Genomic DNA, 26,788 nt, shown 5'->3' on the forward strand with positions numbered 1-26,788 from the left:
AGAAGATGTTAAAAAATAACTATAGTTTTTGATTGAAAAAGATGTGGCAGTCTATATAAAAAGTAATACTCATGAATTAGAGGGGGAAACAAATTTTAAAGTGTCAGGAAAAATAGATGTACTCTATTTTAAAAGGTGATCAGTTATAGTTACATGAAGGGTAGGAATTTCACCAAGATGATTGATTTATAAAGGTCATATATTTGAGCATATAAGAAAAGTCTGATTAATTTAATTATTCTGTGGTATAATGGTTAATACAGCTAACTCTAACATTTCTAGTTACTGTTTCTATGTATATCTGTGTATGATTTCATAGAGATATGAGGAAGAAAGCAAAGAATTATTATTAAATATGATTTATAAGAAAGTATGCTCTTTTGTGTAAGTTTTTCATAACTTACATAGTGATTATATGTAATTCATTTTGGTATTCTTTCCCATTGCACCACTAATCAATATAACAATCTATTAGTACAGATATTTCAAAGTCAATTTTTGAGTTCATTTGTTGAACTAATTAATAGATCATTTTCTAGGGCTGGGGACATAGTTCAGTGGCAGAGAGCTTGTGTGGCATGCACAAAGCCCTGGGTTCTATCTCCAACAGTGCAAAATAAAACTAATACCCCAATATATCATCACCTTCAAAGCACAGAAATTAACCCATGTTGACATATTGTGGTTACCTATTGCATTAAAATTATATCATAACCCACTTGAATCAATCTGTGAAATATGGTATATTAAGAACTATGTAATGTTTTTAACAACCAACAATAAAATAATTTTAAAAAAAAATTATATCTCTTGCAGTTTTGTTAGTGATTCTCTGTAGAGATGTTGGTGTAGCTTGGTGATGGCTATGGCAAATCTGTATCATTCTCCTCCTTTAAGGTTATTAGCCTCATTGTTCCTTTGCCTCCATTTTTATCCTCAGCCATGCACTGAGCATTTAATGCCCGGTATAGTGTTGGCTACTAGGTAGATAAGATGGATTAAGAGCCCCCTTATGAAACTTAGGGGAAATGGAGGTCAAGAGGATTATCTTCCATCCCATTGTTATAGCACCTTGGAAATGAGTACCTGAAAGAATGCCTAGCAGAAAGCAGATGCTTAATAAATTAATGTTAAATATTATTATGGATTGAAGTTAATTATGTATGTCATTGAGACATTTAAAGTGCCTAGTGAGGAATGTGTATGTTTATACATGCAAGCACACATGTATGGGGACCAATATAACATTTTAAAAAATAATAAGTTAGAATTAAATACATTTGATTTGTGCTGTGACTGTGAGAAATTGTCAAATGGGGTAAGAAAGAACATGCCACACATTTGAAATAGCATGGACTAAGTAATAGGAGTGGAAAGTGGTATTTTCTATCTGATGGAAAAGTCATCATTCAAGACAAGTATAGCAGAATAGCATGAAGTTTAAAAAGTTGTCTCTGAAATGAAGGACTTGGTTTGTATGTTAACTACAACCATCTCATGTCATGTAACTTTGGACAAGCTATTTCATTATCCTATACTCTAGTATCTTTATCTCTCATATGAGAAAAAGAATAATAAATACTTTATAGGGAAGTGGGGAGACTTGGATGATAACGTGCATAAAACACTATGATCTGGCACATATTTTTCATTATGTGTTATAGATATTATTATAGGGGTTTTTTTTGGAGGGAGGATGGGAGTGCCAGGGATTGAACTCGGGGACACTAAACCACTGAGCCACATCCCCAACCCTATTTTGTATTTCATTTAGAGACAGGGTCTTGTTAAATTAGTGCCTCATTTTGCTGAAGCTGGCTTTAAATTCATGATCCTCTTTTTTCAGTCTCCATAGCTACTGGGATTACAGACATGTGTCACCATGCCTGGCTATAGTTATTATTATAAAGGGTTTTTAAGAGATGAAACTTACTATAATGGCAATTTAGAACAAGTTTTTAAAGAAATTAGGAAGACATCTTAGCAAATATTTAATTTATTTATTTTGTATGAGCATCAGATTGTAAGGCATGACATTTTAAAGAAAAGTTTTAGGAATGTTTTTTAAAATGGGTATTAATCTAAGCATTTAATCACTGTAATTGTATGTAACATTTAGAAAAAGTTGACATTCATGTAATTGTTTTAGAAAATACTTTAAAAGACTTTTTCTTTCTTATGACTAGGAATAATGTTCTTCAACACAATTAAATGCCAGCATTACCTAAAATATTTTCCATTTATATTTCTTTAAGCTAGCAAGTTATTACATTTTCCTTTTGAAAAATAACCTTTTCGGCTATGAGCCTGAATATGTGGGGCATCCTCCAACAGCAACTGTGTCACATTATACCTTTACAATTATGGTGTTTTGGAAACTAAAATCACATCGTGTTAGGAAAAAAACAATAGCATGAATGGATTAAGGTAGCTCTTGTTTGGATTCTGTAATTGACAATGCAAGGAAACATGTTTTTAATAGGTACCATAGGGAAAAGCCAAAAAACAGGTGGGCTAAGAATGGAACATTTCCACTGTTAAGGGAATGATGACCAGTTGAAAATGAATTTGGCAGATTCCATAATGTTCCCATATGATGTGACGGTGGAAAGGTGAAGATAGTGCTGTAAAACACAGTAGAGAAATTAATTGTACTTTGTGGAAAGTAGTTGTTACTATAAAGTTAAGTGACATTTGTTCAGGGCAGGCCAGATTGACAGTGGAAATAGACTTGACTTATTTCAAAATGTGTGTAATGATACATGCTTCCTCAGTCTCCAGATAAGAGGAGGGAAGGTGGTCTGTGCAAATCCCCAGAGATTAATGAGGAAAAATTATTACATTTACTTTGAGTGGCATCTACAGCATGAGATGATTGTCAAAGAATGATTTAAAACATATCTAAATTGTCCTTTTAATTCATTGGTACTCCAATAATAATAATAAAGATTAAAAAGAGTTATTAATGATCCAACCTTTATTATTTACTAGCTAATATAGTAAACCCATAAATAGGTTTTAACATTTATTGTCATAATAACTTTATGAATTATATATTAATATCCCTGTTACTATGCATATTAAATAGCAATTAAGGTTCAGGAATTTAAGCAATATGCCCCTGATCTTATATTGAATAGTTCAAACAGAAACAATCTCAAATTTATACCCTAAAACTTTGCTACACTGCTTAATGTTATTTTGTCTCTCCTAAGTATGTTGTCAGCATGAATTCCCTGTTATATTTTATATCTGCCATGGGCCCTTAGCATCTGCACTTCTATTCCTTTGGGGAAGTGTAGCAATTTGTTTTGCATGTCATTGCTAAGAATCTACATATTTTTTTCTTTTTTCTGGGAACTTAGAAATCTAGAGTATTATATTTGAAATACCTGTTGCTAAATTTCTGATTGTAGTTTTATTTCCTAACAAATATAATTAGATTTTTCTTCTTTTTTATTTTTTAAGAATTCTTTGACCTAGCTTGAGCAATAATGGCAAACTGATGTCTGAGAACACATTGTAAGACCAAGTGCTTGTAAATAATAGAGGATAATATTGGGTTGAATGCCTGCCAGAAACTTCCACTTCTCTCTAAAAGTCTGTCTGAGCAGACTATGTTGAGCTTTAAAGGGATTCCTTCTATTTGAAAACTGCAGTTTCTGGAAACGATTTATGTTTTCTTAATGGCTTTGCAACCTGCATCTCAAAAGAACTTGATGCCAGTAACCTTAGTATTATTGAACTGTAGAGTACACAATGTCTTTATGTTTTATAAACAAGATAAAAATCATAAGCTTCTTCAGAAAGTTTATAGTTTAAATTTAGGCTCAGCACAGTGTAATAGAATAGAGAGCATGCAGAGAATGCCAAGTGATCCTCACAGTTATTATGTCTTGGGGGATGGGTAAATTTTTGGAAGTACTTTAGGGAAGGAACAGCTACAATCTCATTCAATAATCTCCAGAGCAATATTTAGGGTGAACTAGGAAATTATTTTGTGATATACAACATGCTCTGCATGCTAAGCTCTTAGCTGATGCAAATAAAAACAACAGCCAATTTGAAGGGAAAAAAACCAAAGAAGATAGATTTAAGGAGGAAAAATAATGTGTTATTTCCTTTGTTTCATTTAGTGCTCACAATATGCAAGTGAAATCTGTAGGGTCAGCCTCAATTACAGATGATAAAACTGAGGCTTAAAAAATTTTAATAATTTTTTTTCAAGGTCACACATTAATAAGACATTAATTAGTAGAGGAGCAGGGATTCAGTGCTTGGTGTTAGGTGGGACATCTGCTATGTCCTCTGTTTAAGTGGCCTTGTATTCCCAGCTTCATTTGGACCCTAGAAGATCAGCTATTGTTATCCTGCAGCATCTCCTTTTTTCTAATCGGATAGAAATTCCTAAAGGTTTTGTTTTCTCAGAAAGAAAATTGAGAAATATGAATCCTACACTAGAAATAAACAATGTACCATTTACTTAATAACCTCAAATATGCATACTATACACATATATAATATTAATTTTTAATTCTGTATCTATATTTTAGTATCATATCATTAAGAAAATCATGAGGTAGAAAAGTTATTGATTGTGAGCATAGGTTTAGAATTCAGTATAGGGTATGAACTGACCTCAACTGTTTACATCTTGTTATGTGAATTTTCCAAGCTCCCTGAAATAATAAAACCTGATTCATAGTGTTTCTCTGATATAATAAAATAAAATTCATAAACTCTATATGGCACAATATTTGGCACAGTCTTTTTATGTTTATTTTTACTTTTCATTTATTATTTTTTGGCACATTTTTAAGATTGCAATATGTAACTAATATATTTACTAATGTTTTTACAATTAATATTCAACAATTTTAACCAATAGCCAGGGGAACATAAGCAGACAACTTTTGTCCTGATTAGTCAAAAATTAATTTACTTTTTAAAAGCATACTGATATTTTTTTTGTTCTGTATTTTTTCTACATTTATAAGAGGCACCATAAATTTAATAGCTAATATTTATTCAGACATTGCAAACAATATCTCATAAAATTATATGGATGATTCTAGGATCTAAGTACCATTATTATTTTAATTTTAGAAAACTGGTGAGAAGAAGCAACTACACCTTCCCAAAATTAAATTACATAGATGGTAGAAATTGAATGTGGCTCCAAGATTTTCTGGAAGAAGAGTTCTTTCTTCATTGAGCCATGCAAAGTGCCTCTTGAGTTCATCTCTATAAAAATGGTTCTTATTTTCTTTATGCCTCATGTTTTTGTCTTTATTGTGTCAAATTGGATCCTCCTAACCACAAAAAAATCATAGATTCGACAATATTGTATCCAAAGTTGAAACTTTGAGTATTCATTAACTACATTTTTTAAAATTATAGTTGTAGATGGTCAGCAGACTTTTTATTTTTTATGTGGTTCTAAGTAAGGATCAAACCCAGTGCCTCATACATTCTAGGCAAGTGCTCTGCACTGAGCTACAGCCTTAGCCCATTAACCATATTTCTAGTACTTATATCTCTACTATTCCTTCTTTGGACTACATAATACAATTTGATAAGAGTAAAATGTAGGTATTAGGAGCATGAATTCTCAAGCCCATTTTCTTGAGTTCAGATTCCAGCTTCAGAACCTCTATGTAATCTTACTGTTTTTTTTTACTGCTCTGTGGATTTAGTTTCCCCCTCTAGAAATATGAGACTAGGATAACAGTGTTTCCTCACAGAGTTGTGAGTTTAGAGAAACACTTGGAACATAACCCTATACAAACATTGTTATCACATGGCTTTACTGAACTTATGATTTTATATAATAAGAAAAATAGTATTAACTTAAAAATTTGAATTCTACCCCTCCTAGTCACTATTACAACATACCACATTACTGATTGTCAATGACTACCTTGAGTTGTTTTCTAGAGGATTATCAGAAGCCAAGGATAAGAGCTAGAAAAACTTAAATAGAGGTAAAAACCTTACAAAATTTTGACTTTACAGATCTTTGATTTTTTATGTACTTAAGGTGTTACGACATTTACATTAGAAGCAGGTATTCAAATGTTTGTTCATATTAAAATGCCTGTTAAGCATCACTAGTGAAATACCAGCATGTGATTTTGCCTGAAAGGAAGGTGAGATTCTATTCTCCTGTTTGAAATTAACTTCGTTTTTTTTCCCACTGATATAAATGAGGCAACAACATTATAAAATTGAAAAATATGAATTATTATTATTATTTTTTTACCAATTCCTCTACTAAACAGATTGTGAAAGTTATCTCTGGACCTGTCATTTATAAGCTATAAATAACAATGGCTTCTCTTATAGACCTATTAAAGGTTGAAAGAATTTGGTGTTTAGATAGTGATCAAGATGACTTTTTTTATTGTTCCATGGTGCTTGCCTGTATTTCCTGTGCTTCCTGAAAATTAGTGAATTAATACATAAGTGAGAAAGTATGATATATTAGTAATTTGTCCCACATTTGTAATGTAGAAAATTATATTAAGTCACTGAATATAAGCAATGCTTTGGTTAATTTTCAGCCATAGACATTCAAAATATTTTCAATCATAGGAAAAAATTACATTATTCATATTTCCAACTTTTAGAGTTTCTCAGTATTTTCTGCCTAAATACCTCTACTAGCAAGGGAGACTAAGTGTGAAAACTTGGGGTTTATTTCAATGCTGGGCACAGTGATGCACTGTATAATCCCAGAGACTTAGGATGCTGAGGCTGGAGGATAATAAGTTCTAGGACAGCCTCAGCAACTTAGATTGTCTCAAGTTAAAAATAAAAAGGGTTGGGGATGTGTGTCAGTGGTAGACTTCTCCTGGGTTCAAACCCCAGTACTGCAAAACAAAACAAACAGACTACATAACTAAAATCAATTATAACAATGTTTTAATTACACCAATAAATTTTGCTAGCAGTTTAATTTTGTTTGCTTTTTTGCTGTTTTTTTTCATACTTTATTAGATGTAAGTACATTAATAATAGATATTTCCTGTCTTCAACATCATAGTGTGAAAATTTGATTTTACCTCAGGTTATTATTAATTTGAAATCAATACATGAATTTTGATATAGACCTTTATAAATTGGATAATAGGAAAAATGTTTATGATTACCAGTGCACAATGAGCTAAGATAAATACTTGAGTGCTACTTCTTTTTTGCAAAGGCCATTTCAAAATGGTGCTCAAAAATAAAATGCAAATTTCAATTGAGAAGCTTTGAAGTAGATATAATTATGTTTTCTAAGAATATGCATGCATGATAGAATTCTTCCCTTTTTGAATGCTTTACCCTATATTTCTTTCTCTAATTCAAATCATTTTTAAATAAACTGTCATAACTAAAATACTATTTGAATTAAAGTAAATGCAGGTGAATACCATCATTCAAAGGGTACTATGTGATTGTACATCTTAACTGGCAATCTTACTGTTTGCATGTTTTAACCAGATTCTAGACTGGAACAAATGTGGTGAAAATCAACACGAGCTCATCTCTGTGGAAACTGGCAAAGCAGCAGATGCTGCTACTGGAAATAGCTGGGACTTCTTAGTCTTGAGATGAAAAACACTTTGTGAAAAAAGATTTATTCTGTGCATTGATTCACGGATTAAAAGGGTATACATTGTTGTTTACTGTGCCTTATTCCAGTGACAGTACATCTGTTTAAAATGCAGACAGGAAAGTCTAACCCCTTTATTTTTGACATTTCCCTTTCATGATTCTGCCTTGACACCACACTAAGTTCATCTCTTTAACCTAATTCAATGTCCATTTAAAGAACATATCTGAAAACTTTAAAGTGAAAATGACAGAGAGTCTCCATGTGATGAGTCTTTAATTAAACTTTCAGAACACCTCAAACTCAACTCTTCTCCATTGTTTCTTCTGTGTCACTCACATGAGATGGGCAGGATGTGGATAAATATGATATAACCACAGGCCAAAGGGAATCACTAGATCCTGTGACACAGAAAATATTACACAATCGATAACTGCTGAACAGCAGAGGCTTTATCTAAATCTTACCCAATATAGAAGTTGCTTTGGGCAGAGGAGACAATAGAAGCAGAAGAAGCACAGCCTGGAGATCATTCTTCCACAATGGTGTCTGTGTTGCTGTGCTTCATGAGCATGCCCTAAATAAAGCCAAACAGTTATAGAAAGATAGATTATAATGGTGGTAGTTATCAAATTTTGTTCCAGTATTTATTCCATTAGAAATAATTAAAATTAACTTGTCAAAGGAAAAACCTGTGAAACATACCTTATATTTCAAAACACTAGATTATATGGAGTATATGCTTTCACTTTAGATAATTCTGCTTGTCTTCAATTGCCAATGAAATCAGAAGACTTCTTTTAGTCAAAATGAGGTTGTACGGAAAATACTACTCAAAATAAAAAATGTATATTTGTGATCTTTTTCATTGATTTAAATTGTGATACAAAGAATTTATGAATTCATAGAGTGATGTCTTTTAGGGAGAAATTAAAGGGTGTTTCAACATTATTTGTTTTGTTATTTTATATGTAGGGTGCTTGTAGGGTCTTTTCTCTATCTTTAAATTTGTCAATACAAAACCAAGTAAATGTATCAAGAAGTTAATTTTATATCTTTTCTGATAAGGCAGAATTCTATCATTTGATCCTAAAAATAGTTAGTCAGAGACTAAAAAATTGTTTGAAAATACAAAATGTGGACCAATGTTAGTTTACAAAACTTACAAATAACCTTTTAAATTACATTATCTTAATACATTAATGTTTCTGGGGACTATTCTTGACATGCAATTGATCAAGAACACTGATAATTAGTTCATACAGAGTTAAAGCGATAAATTGTTTAGAATCAACTTCCTAGTTAAAATATTAGTGGCATTCTAACAAAGTAAAAAACCACACACACATGTGTACATTCAGAGAGAGAAATGAGAATGATACTGACATCTTTTCTCTAAAACATACTAGATCTCTGACCACAGAAGGCCAAGAGATTTAATCTCTTGAAGTATTAGATTCCTTATCTTTAAAGTGAAGGGAAGAATATCTTCTTGACAGAACCATATTGAGGACTAGAAAAAAGTAGATAGCACCTAGCACAGTGCCTGCCTCATGATAAGTATTTGTCTTCAACACAAATTGTTTTGTTGTTAACTGTCCTTAAAAATATGATATGTGGAGCTGGGGTTGTGGCTCAGTGGTAGAGCGCTTGCCTAGCACAGGTGAGGCCCTGGGTTTGATCCTCAGCACCACATAAAAAATAAGTAAATAAAATAAAGATATTGAGTCCAACTACAACTAAAAAATATTTTTAAAAATATGGTATGTATTGATAACATTCTTTCATAATATATAAATAATAGTATTCACAAGGCAACAATTTGAAAGGATTCAGTAAAAAAAATCATTTTATTTTCAGTGTGCCTTTTAATTATACATTTTATCCAACTTTTTTGTAAATATTGTATGTGTGATTACTAGTCAAGGAGGAAAAGGGCAGAATATCCCTTTACTCCAAATTCCAGGCTTAAAAACAATAAAAATAATGTGACAAGGAAAATTGAATTGAATGCTAAAAGACTGTCATAACTTGTTTAAATTACACTTAATAATTAAAGAAATGGTTTTTAATTTTTTTATTTTATACTTTAATAGCTTTTAATAGAAGTCTGATAGTAAAGGTAGAGGAAGGTGGTGAGTTTTACTAACACAAAATTTTATCTTTTGCCTGAAACTTTGATATATCTTTTTAATCCATTCGTGTACTTCCAGTCTTCAAAAAATGCATATTCAGAGGCTGATTGATTTGATAGTAACTCAAACTAAATAACTGATTTTTGAAGAGAGCAAAATTGAGTAAATCAGAGTACCATGAGATAAACGATATTCAAGCAACAAAACATACAAACAGCAAAATTTTACATCTGATATCCAGCATCCGGTTCCAAAAACTCTTAGAGCAGGAATGGAATTTTGGCACCTCAAGTGACCCAGATTACTGATTTTATATTATGTATGTCTAAAACCTGAGCAAAAAGTTTATTCGGACTTTGTAGGTCCAAAAAGATAGAAGTACCACAATGACTGTCCCATACCCAATATAGAAATATCTTCATCTTTTATTCATGTAACAAATATGAGAGGGTGTTAACTTTGGTCCTCTTCCCTCCCTCTGTTTTCTCCGTATGAAGAGAAAGAGTTCTTTTCTATAAAGAGTCAAATATGTGTAGATAACGTATGTAAAACATTATATATTATTTTCATGCTCACTCTTGAGACAGGTGTTGTTTTCCATGCTTTAATCAGAGGAAAATGCTGCTCAGTTAAGAATCTTTCTTAAGTTTACATAGTGGAAAAGTTTGGATTTGAAATCATTTATTTTGCATATCACATTGCTTCCTAAATGACAGAAAATGATTACATAATTTGTCTACTTAGCTCCTTATAGAGACGCATATGTTGTGAGAGTATGCTATGCTGTTTTTTTGCTTTTGGCTTACAGATAATAAACAATGAATTATGTTATGATGTATTACCCTTCAAACATCAACAGTTCAGCACCCTCTTTTTCATTAGAAAAAGGTATATGTAGCAAAGGTATTATGCATGCACAATGAAACTTCTAACCTATTTTATCATTTAGTTAACTTAGATAAATGTGTGAGCAAATTGAACTGTGTAACTTGCTTTCCATGTGCTTCCACTGAGCATAATTTATCAACAGTTTTCTCTCTGTTTATAGGAATGACTTGCCAAGCTCGAACATCATACACTGAAGATGAAGTTCTTTGGGGTCATCGTTTTTTTCCAGTAATATCCTTAGAAGAAGGATTCTTTAAAGTTGATTATTCTCAGTTCCATGCAACATTTGAAGTCCCCACCCCACCTTACAGTGTGAAAGAGCAGGAGGAAATGCTTCTCATGTCATCCCCTTTAATAGCACCAGCCATAACAAACAGCAAAGAAAGACATAATTCTGTGGAGTGCTTAGATGGACTAGATGACATTAGCACAAAACTTCCATCGAAGCTGCAGAAAATTACTGGAAGAGAAGACTTTCCTAAAAAACTCTTAAGGATGAGTTCTACAACTTCAGAAAAAGCCTACAGTTTGGGAGATTTGCCCATGAAACTTCAACGAATAAGTTCAGTTCCTGGCAACTCAGAAGAAAAACTGGTATCCAAAACCACCAAGATGTTATCTGATCCCATGAGCCAGTCTGTGGCTGATTTGCCACCAAAGCTTCAAAAAATGGCTGGAGGAGCAGCCAGGATGGAAGGGAATCTTCCAGCCAAATTAAGAAAAATGAACTCTGATCGTTTCACATAACAAAACACCCCCTTAGGCATTATTTAATGTTTTGAGTTAGTAATAGTCCAATATTTGGCTGAAGAGATAATCCTCCCTAAGAAATCTGAAAGATATATTTCTCCCCCAGTCTACTTAGCATATTTGAGAACTCTTTATTCCCAAGTATTGCTACTGTGCAGAAAGGAAAATCAGGAAGGGAGAACATCATAAGGAAGCTGTTAATGGGCATGTATTATCACATCAAGCATGCAATAATGTGAAAATTTTGCATTTAGTTTTATGGCATGATTTATATATGTCATATTTATATTGTATATTCTGGAAAATATATACAAATATATATTTAAAGGAGAGGTAGTCTCCCTATCATTTCTAACACATGTATTAAGCCAAACATGAGTGGATAGCTTTCAGGGTGATAAAACTACACACACACACACACACATATATATATATATATATATATATATATATATATATATATATATACACACACACATATATACATCCATGTACACATACATACATATATATCTGATAAAAATTGTGATGTTTTGTTCAAAGTTGTAGTTCTTGTGCATGTTTACTTTATTAGAGTAGGAAGGCTACTGGCATTAATTATTAATACCAAATATTTTAGCCTTAAATTATTTGTCATTTAAAATCTGATTTAATGTTTTCTGCTGTTCAAGGTCATAGAAGGTTCAATTGTGTTTTATCATGAGAAGGTCACAAAAGTTTGCTATTTACAGCCCTGCAAAAGTATTGCCTTATACATTTGACTTGTAAATTTTAGAGCATACCAATACCTGGTATATCATTGAAATTTTCTCATGATTTTAAAAGTTGCTAGTACTGGGGGGAAATTAGTGCTGATTTATTTGAGAATTAGTTCTTTCCTGGACTAATTAAAATCTGGAAATCTGTTTTGTACATGATACAATACAAATATGAGCTCTGAACAAATGCTAAATCATTGTAATGATCAGTAGCCAGGTTCTATTTGAATATATCAGAATCTGTGTAAAATGACATAGTCCCTGTTTCAAACAGAACCAATTGGAAACGTTTTCACTCCCATTCTGGAATTTTTCTGTCCATTTAAAAAACAACAACAAAAAATATCTTTAAGGGAATGCAATAAGGCAATGAAACAGATGATAAATACTTATGCTTAAAATATGTTTGTCTAATTGAGTCTCTTTTTATGCTGTTCTCGTTTATGACATTTGTTGTAAGAAGAGAGATTTTTTTTTTCATACCTGGGAACTGTCCCAGACCTGTCACTTATAGTTCAGAAAGATTGTCTGAACAGACCTGAAAGAAATTAAAATTAGATGAAGTGAAGATAACTTACAAACAGTTCTTCTTGATGAGCACTGATTTTATTGGTATCTTGGATCCCTGGTCTACTCAGTTTTAGCAGTACGATATTTCTAACCCCAATAGTCATACTTATTACTGGGAATCAAAATTATTGATCAGTAGAACACATTCAAAATGAGATTTGAAGTTCAAATTGTTTATGAAAAGTTAGAAGTGTTCCTTATTAGAATATTACAACTTTTCCTACAAAACTTCTTTGGGCATTGCAATCTAATTCTGCACAGAAATACTCCACTTCTGACTGATGTGCAAATCACTAATGGCTGGTTTGGGCTCCCATCATTTGCTATTTTTTAGCAATCCTGTGATGATTTTATTATTGGCAAATTATTACATCAACGATTCTATCATTAACTATAATAATATCTTCTGGCTACCTCTATATCAACCAAATTCTGTAGGTGCAAACATACCAGGGAATTGTAACTGGCAAAATGATCAACCTTGAATATTCATCCACTGTGAAAAGAGCGGTGGCCCTACCCCTTGATTATTAAACTTTCTTATTTGCTGGATGTAGGAAATGAGATAGTAGCAGAGAAGGGGGCCTAGAGGCATGGCATACTCTATTTATTAACAGTGGAAGAAACTGCATAGATCATTTAGTCTAACACCTTAAAACTAAACAGAGCCATAATTTACTTTGGAGAGTCATTTAAATTTGTTTTTGGTACCAAGAAGAAAAGCCAAAAACAAAATCTTTGAATGTATTCATTCATTCAACAAAAGTTTGCATGCCTTCCATGTCCTAGGCAATTTTTACTTCCTGGGGATTTGAACATGACTAAGTCAGAGGATGTCATTGTTCATCATGGACACAGCATACCAGTAGGTGGGAGGGGCAGAAACAGACAAAAAAACAAACAAGACAATTTCAGATAGTCAAAATGGCAAAAGAATGAAAACAGGGTAACAGTGGCCAATGACTGTGTGGGGTAAGAATTGAGTATTTAAATAGAGATGATTAGCTTTGGGAGGTGAGTAGTATTTGGATAGAGACCTGAATGATGAGGAGTTCCTGTTGCCAAAACTGATTAATCAAAGTGAATGGTATTTTTTTATCTTTTCCACATGTGTGGGAAAGGTACAATTTCTGCATGTTATTGCAGTTTAACCCCTATTTCTAGGTTGATCATAGATCCCAGTTTACCCAGGAAAATTCCAGTTTTTACCTGTTGTATTTGTGTAATTATTAGTAGCATTCTCTTTCACTCCTATAATGTCCTGGTTTGGATGATATATGGCAAAGTTTTTGTTGAAACTATATTATAAAGTCTGATATATTTGGATAAAAATAAAGAATTGCTTTTCTTCTCTTTTTGCTCATTTTTTTTAACATGGATCAGTCCAAGCAAAATCATCTCAGTTTCGTATATTTCATCCTAAAGGACTTCTTGTTAAAGTGGTTTCATGTAACATTTGTTCATTCTGTATGTGACATGTCTCTTGGCATTGAAAAGTTACTCATCTTATTGAATGAATAAAAAAAATAAATCTCAGTATTTCCATTTCAGGAAGTTGTAAGAGCTCAAATCAAAGAGTAATAGTCAATTTAAGCCAATTTTCATTTCACCAATGTGCTGGCTATTGGAAAGCAAAGGGTAATGTGATCATTGAACTGAATCACTCCACTTAACAACTAGAAACTTGTCCTTTTTGTAGCATTTTAATAGTATATCTCTTGTTATAGTAAAATATTTCATTTTATTCTACATATTCTATCAAAATGTTGTAAATAAAAGAATTATTTTGATAAAGCTGATCCTTAATATAAATATTTATTCTTTTCAGCAATATGTGAATATACATTGTAAATATATACCAAATGAAAAATAAGGATATTTTATCTTTAATTATTTCTGAAAAATTATTCTTATGCTGTTTTAAATTCATGCATACATGGCTTTAAATATCATGAAAAATATTCAGTTGTCTCAGCATTCAAAACCATCTTTGTCTGAACAGGATGGGTTTCCATCATGCATTATTATTATTATTGGAGGGAGACTGAGGTCATGCAGAAGCTGACTTACATCCTTCATGTATAATGAAAAATTTCCACAGTTCCTTACTAGCAGAAGGTTTGGCACAGTATATCTATGAACTCTACTTCAAAATTTATGCTTGAATTATGTTGTACATACTCAAATTATTATCAAACTAATTGCATTTTTTGGCATGCAATCTATAATTATTTAAATGTACAAGGTCATTTAGGTTACAGAAATATAAAACTCATGTATTCAGTACTGCAAGTTCAGTTTTATAAAAACCATATTAAACTTTTGAAACATCAATGGGTTTAATTTTCATAGTGTGCTTATCATTTTTTTCATTTTCCTACAGTCATTCACATTCCTTGATTCATTTTTGTTTATCATAAGACTCATAACTCCTGAAAGACAATCATTCCATTCATCAGAAGATATTCTGTGAGAATCCCTTCATTTGGGTCCTTAGTGGTGAGCTGCTTCAGCAATCTGCAACATGAACATAATAATGCTCATGAACTGAGAGCTGTTTTTCTGGGAGGAAGCTTCATGATCATCTTACTCTTTCCTGAACAAACCAGTGTTTTAAAAGTTACAGTAAGTAAACTAGAAAAAAAAATGTGGTTTCTAATTTGGTTTAAATATTGAACCATCTTTTAATAAAACGTTGTTTCAGCTGAAAGTGTTTCGTAGAAAGACATATATTCTTCATCTTGGATCAGAAGAGTCCTGTGATACTTAATGTTCCCCACCACCAGGATGTTTACGTAATTAATCTAAAAAGCTAAGTAGTTGTAGCTTGTGACCTGGTGAGTTTCAGGACAGTCTTCACCATTAAGTGAAATGTTTTTTTATTTTTTGAAAATTAGTATTTATTTTCACCTGTAAAATTTCTTGAAATCATAGAAATTTCAGAATATTTCAGCTGTGTATGACCGAAGAATGCTATAGAGAATAAATGTGGTAGGACCCACTGAATTGTCACTGCTTATGAAGAATCACTGCTATTTATCCCTTCCCAGCATTGAATGTGTCAATCACTTGCATAGTGACTAGCAGATGTTATTTGAATTCTTGGAATAACTCTGCATGGTACATTATTCCCATTTTACATTTGAAGAAACTGATTCTCAGAGAGGCTCTTCAGTGGGTTTTTAAAATTAATTCTACAAACATGAGGTTAGTCTCTACCCCCTAGGAGAATAAAGTATATGGAGAATCTTTTTTAAAAGACATTTGAATATCCCATACAATTCGGATGCATAAACATAAATATTCAATGAGTTTGGGCAATCATTTCAGACTTGCATAATTAGGTTTACATTTTTCCTTGTGATTTGAACAAGTGGTGGGTGAAAGGCAAAAAGGCATAAGGCATATATTGCAATCATAATGGGATACTTGAAGAAAAGCAAGGTGAGTAGAAATATAAACAAAAATTAAGGAAATATAGAGCAAGGCAGAAACTTTAAGTGGTGCACAGAGAAATACATAAATGGCAAAAATGTAAAATAAAAGCCACACTAAAAATTCAGGAATCCACCAGACTACTTGAAAAAAAATGAAATATTTCAAAAAAAAAAAAAAGCAGAAAACCTCATTCTCAAGTACCTCAGAGGAAAAGGTTAAATGATACAGTAACACGTTGCCATATTTGCTCCAAGTAATTTTAAAGAAATAAAAAGCGATAGAAATCACTAAAACACCTACCTCCTTTCTTTGAAACCTACAGGATTGTATTTCTTTGCCTCTCTCATCAGAAGGCATCACTTTCTGGAAATTTGTGTGTATGCTTCCCATGCTTGTGAGTGTGTATGCCTATGTGTGTATAAATATAGACACAGTATAAATATACTTACATATATAACAGAAAATATACTGATATATGCATATATACATATACACACATATATATACACACATATGTACATATATATTAACCAGATAGGTTGGTAGATAGCTAATCAGTTTATTTTGTAGTTTATTTGGACACAATACTTCATTTTATTTATTTATTTTTATGTGGCCCTGAGGATCGAACCCAGTGCCTCACACGTGCTAGGCGAGTGCTCTACTGCTGAGCCACAACTCCAGCCTCTGTAATTAGTCTTTTTTTTTTTTTTGAGGCTTTACTGCCTTTTCTTAGATTATGTATTTCCGTTATTTCCTTTGTTAAACATTTCATTATTTTAGTAACCTTGAATATTTAAGCTAGCATACATGATCTAATGAAACTTTAATTAACATCCTAAGCTTCCTTTTAAACAACACAAGTAGAAAATCAAGCATCTTAGAGCATCTTAAATACACCCAGATCTTCTCATATTTTGTTATTTTATATAGTATTACACTTGTTTTAATGTTCTAACAAAAATTATGGTTTTTAAGTTGATATATCTATTATTACTCACATACATGTTTTATCTATTCTTCAATTTCCTTTCTATATTCTTCATTCTTTATTATTTACATATACATTTGAATTTTTCTAACAATAAACATCTGTGATGGAAAAGCAAATATTTTATACTTCTCACTAGAGGCGGGGGGACCCTCAAATGCATTCAAATAGATTCAAAATAGCATCCGTAACTTTAGTACCCTTAATCTAAGCTTATATAGTAAGTTCAGTTTCTCTTGATTAACTACCCCACTCTTTGGCCTTAAAACAAAATCAAGGATACATTAAGTTTCAGCAGATCAACCTGAGAGCTATTGTCAACATTTGTTAGCAAAAAAAAAAAAAAAAAAAAAAAAAAAAAAAAAAAAAAAAAAAAAACTGTCCCATATAGAAACAATATGTATTAAAACTTGTGACCTAGAAAATATTTTAGAAGAAAATTCCAATGATCAATGAATTGTAACTCAAACTTTCAGTGGGTGCATGTTAGAGGGCTTTTATCAGGTTTCAAGTTTCAGTGGCAAGTCAGAAAAATGAGAAAGACAAGCCAGAAAATGTCACCTAGATTTTTCATTTTTATAAATGAAAGCTGTCCTCTCCTGGTGCCCATTGTTAAAAAGAAGGTTTGTGATATCTGATGAAATTTATGTATCCTGTACTTAATAAAACTATTTTTATAAAGATTGACATTTTAATTGTGAAATTTTCTCTCTTTCCTCTCATCACCGAAATGACTTCTTATTTTTAAAAGCAAGCTGGTAAAGGAAAATACAAGTACAGAATCAGACAATTCTTTTATATATTCATATTTTGTAACCCTGCATAAATTTAACTTCAGTGGCCCTTTGGACCTGTATATAAAATTTATAGGATAAAATTCCATTCCATTCCTTCTAAGATTCATGTTTCACATTATCCACAACTTTTCTTTAAAAATCCAGATGTGGACAAGTCAATGAGCGCTCTTATTCAATAAGCTTTTTTTGATTGAACATGAAACTCATGTATAATGACAGCCATTTGCCCTTCTGACTGACTGAGTTGATATTCAGCTGTCAACTAGACATTAGTGGCAGATATCTGTTAAATTGAGATCTATGCTATGATAGAAGTATTTGGATTTTTTAAAGAAAGGATTAATCATAAACCTTAGATTTGTGAGTGGATAAAATAATTAATAACCGAGTTGCAGGAAAAAAATACTTTGAGAAATGGGAATTATATCTAGCCTTGAAGAAAGTAGTTGTCTGCCTTAGATGAGAATCTAATCATTGACTACAATTAGATTGAAGAGCAATCCGTGAATGACCAGTGTTCAAACTAATATTCCATTATTCTTAACTAAGAAGTTACAGCCACTGTTTATGAAATTATTTTTTCCTCAACATGCTGCTATTGATTTAAAATTATTAAATATGACTTTTGTATGTGGGAAGCTCTTACTTGAGAATGATGGATGCAATTTGTATCGTGTGGTGGTATCTATACCATCTCTTGCCCATCAACACGCACTTTCTAGGTAATCACATCTAGTTTGGAATTATCTACAGGTTTGAAATATCCTCAGTTCAAAATCTTTAAATCAGTATTTACATGATTGGTCAATTTTGTGTGGCAAATCCACAGTTTGCCCTAGAGTTATAGAAGATAATAAAAATTAAAAACTCCAAAACTATTAGAGATGACTGCTAACAAAAGTACAGTGTTGTATATGTTTTAAAACATAACTGCACAGTATACTATGGGAGCACTGAGCAAGAATGTGATCCAAATTATTTGAGATGTGATTATTGTGGGATTAAGGAAGGTGGGAAGATCTTAAGAAGTATTTTTACAGTGTAGGATGCTGGAGTATATTTTAAGAGCTTTGAAGAGATGACATAGATAAGGAAAAAGAGGAGAAATACATGAATCAGCATGTATAGATTCATAGTTTTAAAAAAACATGTTTTGCAAATACAAAGAGTTCAAAAAGAGTAAAACATGGGGTATGAGAAATGGATTCATATGGGACATAGACAAGTAGGGGTCCATCCATGAAAGGTAAGATCACCCACAGAAAAGAGTTTATGTTGAAGGGAATTTTTAAAAATATAGTGAGATAAGATATATATTTTATAAAATTTATTCTGCTAAAATGCCTCAGGATAAATTAATTCTAGAATTATCATTTCATTGTAATCAATGTATTTTTCTTTAAACTGTTTATAACTCATGTTTTTCAGAAAAAAAGAACTTATGAGCCTTAAAACGTGTTATATGAAAAGATGAATAAAATTAAACACAAAGAAAGATGGAAAATTAGATTCTAACTTTGAAGGTTAATATAGTTGCTTTTGATGAATGTAATATTTCACTATTGTAATGTAAAAGAAATGAAGGAGAGTCATTTTTTTAGTTATAGATGGACACAAATCTTTTTATTTATTCATTTATTTATTAGGATCGAACCCAGGGCCTCACATGTACAAGGCAAGCACTGTACCACTGAGCTACAACCCCAGTCCAGGGAAGTCATTTTATGTGGTCTCTTTATCTGGAAAAGAGAAAGTCACCAATTTCCTAAAGACCGACCAAGCATTTTAGATCTTTTTATATCTCCTTAGACTTATACAATAATGTCTCTTACCTCAACTATTTTTATTAATTTTCTTTTAACTTATATATGACAGCAGAGTGCAGTGCAACTCATATTACACATATAGAGCATGATTTTTCATATCTGGTTGTATACAAACTATATTCATACCAATTCATGTCTTCATGCATGTACTTTGAATAATGATGACCATCACATTCCACCATCATTTCTAACCCCATGCTCCCTTCCTGCCCCTCCCATACCTTACACTATCTAGAGTTCATCTATGCCTCCTATGCTCCCTGTTCCTACTCCACTATTAATCAGCCTCCTTATATCAGAGAAAACATTCATCATTTAGTTTTTGGGATTCACTAACTTCATTTAACATTATCTTCTCCAGCTCCATCCATTTACTGCAAATGCCATGATTTTATTCTCTTTTAATGCTGAGTAATATTCCATTGTTTATAAATTCCACATTTTTAATCTATTCATTACTGAAGGACATCTAGGTTGATTCCATAATTCAGCTATTGTGAATTGTGCTGCTATAAACATTGATGTGGTGTGTCCCTGTAGTATGCTGTTTTTAAGTCCTTTGGATATAGACTGAGGAGAGGGATAGCTGTATAGATTAATAGTTTAAGAAACATATCCTTGGGTATAGACCAAGGAGAGGGATAGCTGGGTCAAATGGTGGGTCCATTCCCAATTTTCCAAGGAATCTCCATATTGCTTTCCATATTGGCTGCACCAATTTGCAGTGCTAACAACAATGTATGAGTGTACCTTTTCCCCCACATCCTCGCCAACACTTATTGTTGTTTGTATTCTTAATAGCTGCCATTCTGGCTGGAATAAGATGAAATCTTAGAGTAGTTTTGATTTGCATTTCTCTAATTGCTAGCAATGATAACATTTTTTCATATGTTTGTTGATGATTGTATATAATCTTCTGAGAAGTGTCTGTTCAGGTCCTTGACCCATTTATTGATTGGGTTATTTGTTGGGGGGGGGTTAGCTTTTTAAGTGCTTTATTATACCCTAGAGATTAGTGCTTTATTTGATGTGTGAGGGGTAAAAATTTGCTCCCATGATGTAGACTCTCTATTCACCTCACAGATTGTTTCTTTGCTGAGAAGAAGCTTTTTAGTTTGAATCCATCCCATTTATTGATTCTTGATTTTAATTCTTGCACTATAGGAGTCTTATTAAGGAAGTTGGGGCCTAATCTGACTTGATGGAGATTAAGGCTTATTTTTTCTTCTATTAGACACAGGGTCTCTGGTTTTATTCCTAGGTCCTTGATCCATTTTGTGTTGAGTTTTGTGCACGGTGAGAGCGAGAGGTTTAATTTTATTTTGTTGCATATGGATTTCTAGTTTTCTCAGCACCATTTGTTGAAGAGACTATCTTTTCTCCAATGCATGTTTTTGGTGTCTTTGTATAATATAAAATAATTGTAATTTTATGGGTTAGTCTCTGTGTCCTCTATTCTGTACCATTGGTCTACCAGTCTGTTTTGGTGCCAACACCATGCTGTTTTTGTTACTATTGTTCCGTCATATAGTTTAAGGTCTGCTTTACTTCAACTTTTGCAATTGGACTCCAACTAAAACATTCCCTAAAGGACCGTCTGATTTTTAAATTTATTTCTTCTCTTTTTTTTTCTATTTTAAGAATTGGAAGTTGATTTAAAGGCAGACAACAAAATGCAGACTGTTAGAAACCAAATATTTAAAAATATAATTATTTTGATATTGGGATGCTTGCTCACTTTGTATCAAGTTTGTGTTTTAGATGAATTATTCTAACTAATTTTTAATCCAAGGTAAAATTTAAAAAGAAACTAAAGTCCCATTATTAACAAATAAGACAACTGAAACAAAATATACAAATTCCATTTCAAATCTTATAAAGATTCACTGGTTAAATCAGTAGAATTTTTTATGTTTTAAAAATATATTCTTTATTCTGACATTTATTGTTATTATTTTGTTTGCAGTGGTAAGGATGGAAAGGATGGAACCCATGGCCTTAGCCATGCTAGTCCCACTGTCCCACTGAACTACATCTTGACCCTGTATCACTAGCATTAAAACACATTTAACAAGGCATTTTTCTCAGTAATTATTTATGTGACTATAGATAACTGATTGCTAGAAGATATCACTATAGACAATAAATGTTCATATACTGAATCCCTTCTTCAACTTAGGAGTTCATAATAACGACTGATCTGTGCAGACCACATGTGAACTGCTGATAGTCATACATAAGTCACGTACACTACATCTCTATTACTTGTGCGAGGTGTGATGACAAAAAATCAGAGTTGCCAGTTTTATAGTTTTAATTCATAGTGATTTCCATGTCTAACGAAGTAGAAATGGAAGTATGGTCAATCAGTGACATTTATCTCAGTGCCCCTAAAGCCATATACCATTTTAGAACATCAATGGAAATTTAATCAACCACACTAATGAACGTCTGGCATGATGGACACACATGCAGCAAATCGTCTGAACAGGTGGAGAGGATGGACATGTGACAACTTCCACTGAGTTTCAGAACACCACTTTAGTTTAATTTATGCCTATAAAAATAACATAAATATGACAGATATTTTGAGGCTTACTATCACTGGTTTATCTTTAATTATCTCTCAGAATAGCTCCTCAAGAGAAAACTGTCTTAGAAGAAATTCACTTCTGGACTTAACCTGGGTGCTCAGAATCATTACTGGCCACCAACTTGGTAAAAGCCAAAAGGGAAGCAACTCTGAAATGTGTGACAATAATAAGAGAGGAGTCAGTTAAACTCTATCTCACATTAGATTTGGGGAAAAAAAAATTAAAGTGCCAGACTACTAAGCCAAGTGTTTACTTTAATTAATGTTATAATTCCTGCCCATTCAATGCATAAACAACTAGATTATAGTTTTACAATAGTAAATGACCTAATATATTTTGGCATAGCTGTATTTGTACACATTCTCAGAACATTAAAGACATAAAAACGTTGCTATATTTCCGTAAAAACCTACATTTATTATTCTAGATGCTTGGACTCATATATTAGCAAGTTCAAAATAAATATACAAGTGTTCAAAGAACATGAAAAATAGCAAAACCTCATAATTTTTTCACACATCAAGAGGATTACTTTTGTATTTATCTATTAATGAACCAATCAGATCATGGACAATTAATTTCAGTTAGGTCTAGAGGAGGGAACCAATTATACTAGAGAAAACTCACTATTTCTAGGCTGCACCAGGCATCCATGTAAACAATCTGGATTGTTCAAAAAGTTGGCTTCATCCTGTGGCTTCATTGTTTATCAATAATTGTTTCCAGTAAACAGATTATACCTTTGTTTGCCAAACTGTAGAGTCTTCTGCCTTGCTGTAGTATCTTCCAAGTAGAAGCCCCATGCCAATGAGGATATGCTTGGCACTAAATCACATCAGATTCTCTTCCATAACAATGGCATAAAAGGACACATTCCTCAGTTAGTAATAGTTGTCCCATTATCATTAAAACTACCCTCAAGAAAGTTTTAGATTTAAGTGCATTGAACTCTTAATCCTCCTTCCTTTCATAGCCAGGGCAATGGAAGTTTCTAATGTAAAATACACAATATAGTTGTTAAGAGCTATTTTCCCTGTTTAAGTAACTTAAGTTGAATGAAAATGACTTTTGGTTTCCCACTCTTGGGTTGGAAATATGTGGGCCCACTTATTTCTGAATATAATTAATGCACTCTAAAACCCTACTACTGCTTAGAAATAATACGATCAGGATTTGTGAGAAAAATTCCTTTCCTTTTGGCTGAGGGTTTCATGGCAGCATGCTTCTTGCGCCAAGGAACTAGGACAGGTTTCAGGAAGGTCAAAGAAAGTGCCTGAAAAATGGATGGGAAATGTGATTAATTGGGGATAGTTTATAAGAATTTACTTTTCCATGAAGAGTTCAGTGGTGACAGTTTTACAGATAGCACCTGTGTTCCTCCTGATTCCTTGCTAGGCAGAGCCTCGTCTTCCTCATAGTCTTTTGTCCATCAGGCGTGACTGGAGAGGAAGCACGTGTCTTTTCTACGGCGCCCTCAGTTCTGAGCCTGTCCCCTACTCAGAAGAGCAGATTATATGTTAGGCTATAGAAGCAATGTCATTGTCAGCATCAGCTCGCTGGTATGACCAGCGTCCTAGGGAGCAACAGTCCTGACATACATGTAAGAAAGTATCTTTCTACAGATAACAGGAACTTGCCTTAGTTCCCAGTGTGCATAAGAGAAAGCCAGTGTCCCAAGATAATATGTATCTGGACTTTGTATCCAAGGCTTGCTCTCATTGTTCCCTTAACTTGGTTAGATATTTTGGGAACAGAAAGTGGGCATTCAGGGACATGATGTTTTGCTGTTTTCCTTTTCCTTAGGAATAATACACTGGTGCCATACTTTCAGTGTCACATACATGTAATCATGGAAATCTCATTGCCTTTGTCACGTTCATTTCATTTGAGCAAGCCACAAGTCTTATTGGGATGGGGACTGCATAAAGGCATAACACCAACAAGTAAGGACCATTTGAGATGTTTCTTTTCTTTTATTGAGGGCTTTGTTTGTTTGCTTCATTTTGTTTTGTTTTTTCTCTCTGCCTTGGACACTCATAATTTTGATAATTTTAAGAATCTGAACATACCATAAATTTAGGTAATTACCAAAATTTGTTCTCTGGCATTTTCTTCAGCTTTAAACTACATTGGGTGTTGAACATTCCACAAAAACCTCTCCTATCTCACCAAACATATTTTTACTGAAATTTACGCAAGTTTCAAGGTTTCTTTAAAAAAACACTAAAAAAAATAAATACCTATGAGTAAGATCTTTCCCATATGTGAAGAGAGACTTCTATGGGGGAAAAAATCTTTATGGCCGTAATTAGGAGAGATAATTTTCTATTTATCTTTAAATTAATATTTTACCTTCTTGATATATCAGTTATAAATATATATATCAATTGCATTTACTTGTGCATTTATTTATTATTTTTATTGCTTTTTAGAGCCTTATTTGCAAGATCTGATTTAGCTTTCAAAATAATAAAAATTTAAAATTTAACAAAATTAGTTTTTAATTTTGAACAAAAGAGTGTTCCCAGATCTAAATTAAACAGAACTATGTGACCTATAACCTCTTACATTTTGTTTTAATCAGACTGAGAATTTGGGTTGAATTTGCAGGCAAGGTAAAGTAGGGTACACATATTGTGTTCTTTAAAACATAGAAATCCTCATGCAAATTGGACTTATGTATTAAAATATCTATATCTATAATCACATTTTCATTCCTGCGTATTTACACTAAAGAAACCTAGGCACATTTATAGGAGGATGCATGTAAAAGAGTATTCACGATAGCTTTTGTCCATAATGCTGAAAAATAAAAGGATCCAAATGTCATTTAACAGTTGAAAAGAAAATTATGAGTGAATCTTTACAACTAAATGTTATCAGGCAAAGAAAAAGTATTAGGAGTTCAGAGACACCAAGATGGTGGAGAAGGGGTAGTAGAACCCTCTGGAGGACAAAAAGGAGCAGAGTCCGGTCTCTGTTTACCATAAATCCCATCACCATGACAAATCCCTCCACTGAGGACATCAACATGATAACTGCCACCACAGGTTAAAAATTTAAAATAACCAGTGGGAGTAAAGTGGGCTCTATCTTAATTAGATTTTCATAAGTAAACAATGGGGCAAATTGGAAAGTATTCTAATCAGGTATCATAAGATAATCAACGGGAGGATATGGGGTAAGGTTTCCAATCAGGTTCGTATACAGAGGACAACACCCCACAGTTCAGGAATATATGACCCCAATTTGCAGACACTGGGTCCTGGAGCCGATCTCTCTCAATGGGTCCACTCTGCTCTACCCAAGGAAGTGCTATCTTCACCTTAGATAAAGCTGTACTTTATCAGTTACTTCTGTTGTGTCTTTCTTAATTTTTTTGTTCAGGACACCAAAGACCTGTACTTCAACTGGACACCCCAATGGTAACTAAAGGAACTAGTGTAAAGAAAATAATGTGCATTAATCTTATAAGAATAGTGTTGTGGGGCTGGGGATGTGGCTCAAGCGGTAGCGCGCTCGCCTGGCATGCGTGCGGCCCAGGTTCGATCCTCAGCACCACATACAAACAAAGATGTTGTGCCCCCATAACTAAAAAAATAAATAAATAAATATTAAAATTCTCTCTCTCTCTCTCTCTCTCTCTCTCTCTCTCTCTCTCTACCTCTCTCTACCTCTCTCTAAAAAAAAAATAGTGTTGTGAGACAGAGGAAAAGTTTAATGTTTCACATTCATTTCACAAAGGGAATCTTGACAGACACCATTATGATTTATCAATTTATCTCTGTCACAGATTGGTTACTGAAATAACCAGGCTGGTGTAGCTTTATCTTACACTGTCCCTCTGTTGGATGATAAACATGAAAACCTCCATCACCAGGACAACAAAACAATGCAAGCTGTGATTTGAATATTTCAACTTACATATTTGAATAGCAATTGATAAAAGCTCAGCTAGAAATGTAATTTTTCATTGCTCAATAATTCAACAAGAAGATGATAATTTCCCTAAACCATATTGTCAAATATATCCAATGTTTTGAATTTTGAAGGTAGCTTCTATCAATTTACACTATTTTATGTCTTTTGGAAGATAAATAATTTAGCAACAAATTAGTTCCTTAACACCTTAGGCTTTTTTCTTCACTCTTAAAATGTTTTCCTATAGAAATAATAATTCAAGAGTGAATATAAGCCTATGCAAACAAGTATATTCAATCATTGGATTCAACAATTATTTTCAATCAGTATACATTTTTAAAACCAATTTATCTACAGTATACTTCTTTGTGGTAAGGTTAAAGCATAATTAAATTTCAAAAGTACATATAAGAGGAATTTTTATTTTATTATATTATATTAAAAAGAAAAGTACAATGATCTTTATACTGACCTTGAAATTTTTTACTTTTCCAGGATAAAAGTGTAAAGTGTTTTCTGT

The 26,788-nt window shown here is 32.6% G+C and overlaps 1 protein-coding gene across 2 annotated transcripts in view; it reads left to right on the forward strand.

The window, feature by feature from the left end:
- The window catches only part of KCNJ3 (potassium inwardly rectifying channel subfamily J member 3), a 142,687-nt gene extending 127,592 nt beyond the window's left edge, over window positions 1–15,095 (forward strand). The window contains exon 3 of one of the 2 annotated variants that reach the window (XM_081261708.1): window positions 10,784–15,095. In XM_081261708.1, the coding sequence (XP_081117834.1) occupies window positions 10,784–11,370 (587 nt within the window). In that variant the 3' untranslated portion in view covers window positions 11,371–15,095. The remainder of the gene's footprint in view (window positions 1–10,783) is intronic. The other variant, XM_081261709.1, reaches the window with a different exon arrangement.
- The last annotated feature ends 11,693 nt before the right edge of the window (window positions 15,096–26,788 follow it).

The sequence above is a fragment of the Spermophilus citellus genome (genome assembly GCF_964194105.1).
Source record: "Spermophilus citellus genome assembly, chromosome: 11".
In the NCBI taxonomy this organism is placed as follows: Eukaryota; Metazoa; Chordata; class Mammalia; order Rodentia; family Sciuridae; genus Spermophilus; species Spermophilus citellus.